At 36.4% G+C, this 8758-nt stretch overlaps 1 protein-coding gene across 1 annotated transcript in view; it reads right to left on the bottom strand.

Annotated features, from left to right (window-relative positions):
* The window catches only part of LOC124721809 (ATP synthase subunit b, mitochondrial-like), a 31082-nt gene extending 25127 nt beyond the window's left edge, over positions 1-5955 (bottom strand). The window contains exons 1-3 of the mRNA XM_047246929.1: positions 5808-5955; positions 4645-4851; positions 605-768 (exon numbers count right to left, since the gene is read on the bottom strand). Of these exons, the coding sequence (XP_047102885.1) occupies positions 605-768; positions 4645-4851; positions 5808-5841 (405 nt within the window). The 5' untranslated portion in view covers positions 5842-5955. The remainder of the gene's footprint in view (positions 1-604; positions 769-4644; positions 4852-5807) is intronic.
* Between the last annotated feature and the right edge of the window lie 2803 nt (positions 5956-8758).

Consider the following 8758-nt stretch of genomic DNA (forward strand, 5'->3'; position numbering starts at 1 on the left):
TAATTAATGAAAAAACACTACTGAGTTGCCAATACCAAAGACTTGTCTCCCTTACTATGACAGTCACTTTATTTCATATAATGGACTTACTACTGTCACTGAGTGGCAGCCACACATTACCTCTACTTGTTGCTGGAAACGAGGTGAAGTGCTATTCAGTGAATGACTCACCATTTTTTAAATTATGTTACACACATATTGCTTACCAATTTTAGGTAACAATCAGGAGGGAAGGAGGTTGTTGGGGTCACGATAACATGAATGCCAGCTTGGAACACAAACTAACAGGAAAGGAAACCAGCCATGGCCTCTAAGGAACCATTCTGGTATCTGCCTGAAGGCATTATGTATACAGGAAATAACAGAAAACAAATGAATATGGCAGCTGATATTTGAAACCCACTTCTTTAACATAACTCTACTGCCTTAATTTTTTTTTAATGGGCTGCAACAGTATAGTGTAGTTCAACAACCAGTAATATAACATTTTCACCATTTTGAAACTATAAATTTCTCATTGTTTCATTGTTCAAACAGCAGCCCATAGAGGAAATTCCCTACCTCACCAGCAAATTAACAGCAGCCATCAAAAAGAAGTACTTACATCAACTTCTGCATCTGCATATGCAGCAATTTTTGGACCCAACTTCTTCACAGCAAAAATAATGAGTATGGCAAATGACAAACCATTGTAATACTCATGTTCCATGATGTATATCTCTTTGCTGCACAAATAGGTTGTTAAACCCAAGCCAAAGACATATGGGCCTGAAATTTTTAGCATACAAATTAGTTATATCCATGCCATGTAATAAAAATTTTTATTTTAAACTAATTCATGATTAAAGCACACAACTTAAGCAGTTTCACAACAACAAATTCTTGCCCAACCTCAGGCACAAAATTACATCCATATCCAGAGAGCACAAGTAAACATCTTTCTTGCTCTGCCTGTCCACTGACCAATGCAAACTCTACACTCATTGCATTTCTTACATATGATGTTTTGCCTTACTGCATTAAACAGTCTACACTTATTTGATGATTTAAAATTTGATCCTCAGCTGGATGATTATTTTTCTTAGAATTTAGTTAACTGCATCTACAACTGTTCAAAACGAGAACAAATTCACATTATCTGGATTCACATTTGCATTCCCTGTTTAACTGATTGGTTAAATACACCTAAGTTGGAGGAGACAGTAATTTTCGGTAACCCTACATAACCAAATATGATAAACATTTAGGTTCACATCTTGTTTGGCCCTCCTTTTCACATTTATTCTCCCCAAAAACTTTTTGGTATAATGCCTGCAAAAATAAATACATTTAAAATCTCATCTTTATAACTGGTCTAGGAGAAGTAATTTAATTGCAAATACACATGGTAACTTTTCTCATTTTTCCTTTAATGTAGTAATATAACTTACCAGGTCAACAATTCTAATGATATGCCTGATTTTATATTAACAAAATAAAAATACCATTTATTCAGCGTGTTTATTTTCAGTTTTAATTTTTTTCTGAATTAAATCATATATACTTAGACAGCAATATTAATTATTTTTGTATCAATACAGTTTACATTTTTTATAAACCACTAAGAATCTGTGTCCCATTGGATCATGGTACACAATTTAAATATTCTCATTCATTGGTGATCTAGTCTCAAATGAAAGTTGAGATAGTTTACAAAACTTGCGCACTTCACATTGATCTCTTTCACAATATGATTAAAATATGTCAACTAAGACATCTCGTATTGCAAATCAGAACGTTCCTTTGGAGAAACAAATTCAAAGGTTCCGAGTGTACAAAATTCAAGCAACACGGAATATACCGATATCACAATAATTCTGAACAGAGACTATCTGTAGCTGGGTACTAATTATCGAGTTTTGTTATAAATTAAAATTTTTGAAATCTGGTTGTGGAAGTAGAGAAACTTTAGGCCCTATCTTACTTGCACTTTCTGTGTGAAGCCATTTTTCCACAAAATTTATATTCTGAATTATTGAAAGAGAGGAAGTTCACTGAAATTATTGCAATAAAAGCAGCACTGCTGTGAACTGAACACTCAAATGCTCCCATAGGTGAGCCTATAATCTATTTTGCCTGTTGAGCACAGTATCTTTCATGCAACAAACATTAACACAAAACAAATATTTTAGAAACTGCACAGTGACAGTCAGATCTGTATTCACAGTCCATACACTGCCATCCCTAACATTGTAAAGCATAAAGCAATAGTAAAACACCAAAAGCAACATGGTAAAGTCATTTTCCATTGTTTCTTTTACACAGCAAAGAGTAAATAAACATGTTCTTAAATACAGTGATGAGAATGAAGCCCTTCTAATGTTCTTTAAATATGACAATTTTATTGTTGACTTATCTTTTCTGCATATGAGAAAAGACTCACTTGGGACATTTGTTATTTTTAGCCGCACTGCAGCACATTTCAAACTTCTACAATTGTTGTGCCTTTCCAAATATACAACAACTGTGCACAATTTAAGAAAATGTACTGAGCAATCTGAAATTTACTTTCCTTAAAACCGAATAAAACCAAAATCTCATATGAGGTGCCAATGCATTGTGTCACTTCATAAATTCTCTCAAGTTACAACTCGACAAAATTATAAAAACTGTCGAAGTTGCACAGAAGTTTGTCTTTATTAACTGAAGACTAGGTTTGGATGATGTTTTACTTGTGCAGATGGTTTGAAAAAGAACTGCAAAGGTCCGAAATTAGTCCTCAGTTAATGAAGATTAAATTCTATGCAACTTCAACTTCAATAATTTTACTGAATCATTTCAAGTTGCTGCCTTGTTTCCATCCAGCATGCTGAAAGTAAATAGTTTCTGTACATCACCCCCCCCTCCCCCCAAGCTTAGAATTAGCTTTCCTCAAAATTCAATACATCCAGATAATTACAAGAACACTATTTTAAAATCCCAGAGATATTTAAAAGCAATTTTTTAAAGCAGGTAACTGATTATTTTACTATGAATTCAGCAACCATAATATCCTACTTCAAACAATTCAAAGAGAGAAAGACTCTTGCTAGTTGCTAACATGCTTTGGTCACTGACAACCTTACAGACTTAGGACACCACCTTTGGATAGTTCTTGTAATAAATGAAACTGTTCCTGTTCATCAACAGATATTATGTGACTCCTTGGAAAAGGAAGTTCAGGATGAGGGTATAGGATGGTGGTATATGCTATGTGCAAAGCACATAGCCTGGGTATAGTGGCTGTTGGGCGAAACTACCATGCTCTTTCTCTATACCGCTGCTCTCATATCAGTCTTTCATGCAGGCCTGGTCTTGCTTTCTCTGCTTCCAGTATCCCTTCTATAAATTACAAAGAAACTTAATAGCAAATACCTGAACTGTTCAACCACAGTTTAAATGATAGTACATTCTACAGCAAATCCAACACCTAATGCCATCCAAATGTCACTGAGCATTTCACTAACATCAAATCAGTGTAATCGTGAATATGCAAAAACTAACAGTTCTTTCAACCAACAGTAACAAAACTCTTACTTCAAATACTACATAATTCATGAACTGTGGCTTTGTGGCTATGTCAGTATGACAAATACTCAGAACAGGGTTAAGTACTATGACATTTCCACGGTTTTTTTATTTGCTTATTTCACCTCTTGCAACTATTTGCAAGCATGAAAAATGCGAAATTATGTTGTAATTTGATGTGCATGTTAAACTGTACAATGAGCGTTACACAGTGCAAAACCCCTGTACTTTCGCTAATTTATCTATAATGTGTGTGCATAATATGAAATAAAATACTCAGACAATTATATGAAAATTATAGTTGCTACTCACCATACAATGGAGATAGTGAGTCACAGATACACACAACGAAAAGCCTGTCAGAAAGTGAGCTTTCGGCCAACAAGGCCTTCATCAAAATTAGACAACACAACCATGCATGCAACTCACACAGACATGACCACAGTTTCTGGCAGGTTTTGTGTGTGTGTGTGTGTGTGTGTGTGTGTGTGTGTGTGTGTGTGTGTGTGAGTGAGTGAGTGAGTGAGAGAGAGAGAGAGAGAGAGAGAGAGAGAGAGAGAGAGAGAGAGAGAAATTTCGACAAAGGCCTTGTTAGCCAAAAAGCTCACTTTCTGTGACATTCTTTTTGTTGTGACTATCTGCGACTCAGCCTCTCCAGCTCTGCTACGTGGTGAGTAGCAACTATCCTCTTCATAATATTGTTATATCCCATCGCGGATTTTCCATTGTTTGAAAATGCTCTGAGAAGATTACATACAACAGATTTTCATGCAGCTATGCAAGTTTCAAATCTAACCTACATTATTTCTCCTGGGTCACTATTCCATAGACCTCCCGCTAAAACCTATCATTCTGCCAGCACAATCAAATTACTGAGGGCGCTATCACTCTACATGTAGGTCATAAAATAATCAGCTGAGTGGCGTCATTCAAAGAGAAAGATGATACAGTACAACAGCACAATATCTATACAAATACCACAGCATTCAAACATGCACTCAGTCAACACAATTAGTGTTAAATCACAAAACACCTTAACCAGCCACAATCACTTAACATTTTCCAGCCAGTAATGAACAGAGGAATTTAACCTCTTACCTGTGACTCCAGTCTTTTTGTAGAAAAAAGTGAACCATTCCTCTGGGATGAATCCCAAACGGACTTTGCCTGGAAATTCAGCCCTCACTGGGCGAGGAAAATTTTTTAGGTCTCTCTCTGGGTAATCATCTCTTGCTTCAGGTAAAAGTCCAGAGGCTTTCTGCACACATCTCACATTAGCTAATAATGGTACATGAGACTTCTGGCCTGTAAAATAAAGTATATACAAAGTAACAACATGTTATTGCTTTGCGTTCAAAGCAATCCAAACATGCAAAATACTTATTTTGGGAACGACTTTTTTTGTCAATATAATTAACTACCTTTTTCCCTTTACGTCTAGCATTACACATTTTATTTCTAATGCAAAAGGTGGGTTGCTTACTTATGTGCATAACAAATTTAACAGCTAACAGACTTGGCTGATTTAAAAACTTAAGTTGGGAATGTAACTAGATATTTCCCATGAGAGAAAACTGAACCGTCACAAGTAGAATGTTTTTCTTTCTCCAAATACAAAATAAATATTGCAGCCGAGGAAAATTACCACCCCTTTGAGAACACAGCGCCCAACTGAACTGAGACATACAATTTACTCAGTTGAGTAAATGTGAGAAATCAAACTCCGAATTCATCAAATTTTGGAAAGGAGTTCCGCACATCAATTACATTATATAAAATGTACAACTTACTCGTTTCCTCCCACGAACTGCCGACCACCCTCCCCCCTTTTTCAGAACGATTTAATACCACAGTGTCAATCTTCTGTCTCACGGAGGGCGAGGGGAGGTGGGGGGGGGGGGCGGTTGCATCATTACTGAAACACATTGGGGGGTTTACCTTGTTCAAACAGTATACTTAAATCTATTCATGTCGCTCAACTGGGAATATTAATCACTGCTCACGGCATTAAACGAATCGTGTAAATTATGATTTTATGAAACAACACTGAAAGATTGATATTATATTATTATACAACTATATACGATTCCCTCCACCTTAACGTTAACCATGAAAATTTTCTACTCGACCATTCAATCTCGGTTAGAGCAACGGATTGCGGAACTCAATAATATTGCATATGCCATATGCGAATAAATCTTATAACAACTGAAAACCTGGGCTTCAAATATAAAGTATTAGACGAAATACACGATACTTACACAGAACTGAAGAAAGTCTCTGAAACATTGACATTTTCCCAGGTTTGACCTCCTCGCCCCTTTCGTTCACGGCCGGGCCAACATAGGATAGGACACCTACGTAGTAAAATTACACTTGAAAGATACTCCACTACCCCAACAAAAATATCGATCTGTTTTTTTTTTAATTGCTCTTAATATATACTTTTTATTTCGGGACTAGCTAAAAATATTTAATTTCAGATTAAGCTTTCCTCGTCCTAAATTTATCGGATAACGGAACTTATTATTCGTCAAAATACAGTAAGAAATTTAGCTACGTATTATGGTTAGGATGTGATGTCAGAAATTGCAAATGTCGTGTGACTAAAGCCATTTGTTTAAAAAGTGTAAAATGTTTTTCAGAGGCCGCAACTACTGATAAAATTTGTTGATATTCAAATTATTTAATGAAGCAATACCTCGAGACTTGTTACTTCATTAAGTAATTTGAATGTCAACCAGTTTTATGACTGGTAGCGGTTTCTGAAAAACCTTTTCATACGTAGTCATGTGTTTCTTTCGTGTTGTGCGCAAATAAGTAATTATGTGGGTAAGAACAGAACTGTTCGTATAATAAATATAAAACATGTTCACATTAGTATCGATACCAGTTCAGCATATACAGATTTCTTGTCTTTTTTGGGTTTTCATTACGTGAACGAATGCAACTATACCTGTTCATGTTAACAGTTTTCCATATTCAAGGTATAAATCCGTAATAAATAAGAAAATATGGCCAGGACCAAACAGTCTAAAATAGCATAACAAAACACAGTGGATCCACGTTTGCGAATATAGAGGATACTGAAACAAAAACTGAGAACATATAACGAAAAAAGAAATTATATCACGTCTAAAAGCTTTAATTAGCAGCCACGGCGATGATTTGAACGCCTTGGAAGAGCAGATACATCTTACGAACTACAGCAACCATCACTGGAATGACGTAAAGCTGAAAAGTAAGCAAGCACTCCGTCGTCAGGCCACAAGTGGCCCATCGGGACCATCGACCGCCTTGTCATCCTCGGCTGAGGAAGCGGATAGGAGGGGCGTGAGGTCAGCACACCGCTCTCCCGGTCGTTATGTTGGTTTTCTGTGATCAGAGCCGCTATTATTCGCTCGAGCAGCTCCTCAATTGGCATCACGAAGCTAAGTGCACCCCGAAAAACGGCAGCAGGTCATGGCGGCCCGGACGGTCACCCATCCAAGTGCAGGCCACACCCAACAGCGCTTAAGTTCAGTGATCTGACGGGAACCGGTGTATCGACTGCGGCAAGGCAGCTGCCAAAACTGAAAAGTAATACATCAGGACAAAGTCAATTACTTTTAAAGTAAAACATCATGTATGTGTGAAATTGTGACTGACAATAGAACATGTAAAACATTTTAACTATTTAGGTTGTGACATCACATACGACTGCAGCCAATGCCTACAAGATTGTTTATGCCAGCTTTGCCACCCTTGCCATTTCTCGTAGCTAAAGTTCTGCCGATAGATGTCATGTTCAATCCCTGTTGTTTAGAGCTGTGAGTATACAATTCTTCTCTATATTGCAAATCTTATGAGTGATATTTTCCTGGTACCATAGTTGTTTAATTTTCTTCTTGAAAAGACAACAGGATTATTGTTAAGTAAATACTTGCATAATAATTGGTTACAGAATGTCCAACAGATTTTTAATATGAATTACCATTACTGCCATCGCAAAACGCATATGAGGCCAAACACACGTTTTTCTGACAAAAACCGAGCATTAAACATTTGAAGTATACATTAGATGCATTACACAAAAAGTGAGGGTAGGTACAGACTACAGAATGCTAAAAAGCGTTCTAGCTGCAATTTGCCGCCAGATACTTGAATATACAACAGTTTCTGTCAAGAATCTAACCTTTAACATTTCCAACTGGAATACGTTACTGTTATTGTTTCATTGCAAAGAAATTTGTAAGGAATTATTTCCTTAAGAGGGTATGGAACTTGTTCAATGCAGAATGTAAACGAACATGTACTTAAGGAAATATATTTTTTGTTATTAAAATACCACGTTATACTGTGACATTACACAATTTAATATACTGCTTTTCTTTTTCTTGTCGTGTCAATTTCGGCTGCTTCCTCTTCAGGACATCTAACTGGTACAGTAACACTAGTCGTTGGAGGTCAGCATTAGACAAATTCATCGTCTCATCCATTTCCATGCTTAACCTATGTCCTATCGGCACTCACCCAGGCCATGAACGCTTGTTAAACAAATAATCCGGAAAAGCTAAAGAAAGTATTTGTACACCTATAAGGAGAAAGAAGGACATACAATTCTGTTAAGGAGTTTCAGTTTCAAATACAGCAAAAGGGGGTTGAGGGGAAATCTGATCCTATGTAAAAATCACTTTTGAATGAAAATTTTACTTCTAGTCAGTCTTCACATAGAATATGTTATGAGCAGACAATAACAGATGGTGGCTGGGATTCCTCACACTGGCAAGTGAGTCCACTTTACTGTAGATAATGAAGTAATTCTAAGGAATGAGACAAATTTTTCTATTATTCAGGGTATTCACTATTCACTTGTTAGTTTGGGTACAGTTGTTGTCGTCAGTGTGACTTGCTGATCAACTGGTAGTGATGTGGTTTGATACTTCATTTAAGCACAGCTGCATACCACTTAGCTTTCTCAATTAATTTGTACCCTTCAATAAGTGGTAATAATATTTGAATTTATTTTCCATAAAATGCTAATAGTATTTTTGGCCACAGCAACATCATTGCAGTCAACAACACTTCCAGTGATTTGTTGCAGCTCTGTTTCACATTACATATTAAATGTGCCACATTCTATGTATGTAGAATCCAAACAATTAATATTAATTAACAGGTGCTTTCTGTTTTATCGCAGATGTAAGTTACGTGATTTGGAGCCACTGTCATT

Source organism: Schistocerca piceifrons, chromosome X (genome assembly GCF_021461385.2).
Source record: "Schistocerca piceifrons isolate TAMUIC-IGC-003096 chromosome X, iqSchPice1.1, whole genome shotgun sequence".
Taxonomy (NCBI): domain Eukaryota; kingdom Metazoa; phylum Arthropoda; class Insecta; order Orthoptera; family Acrididae; genus Schistocerca; species Schistocerca piceifrons.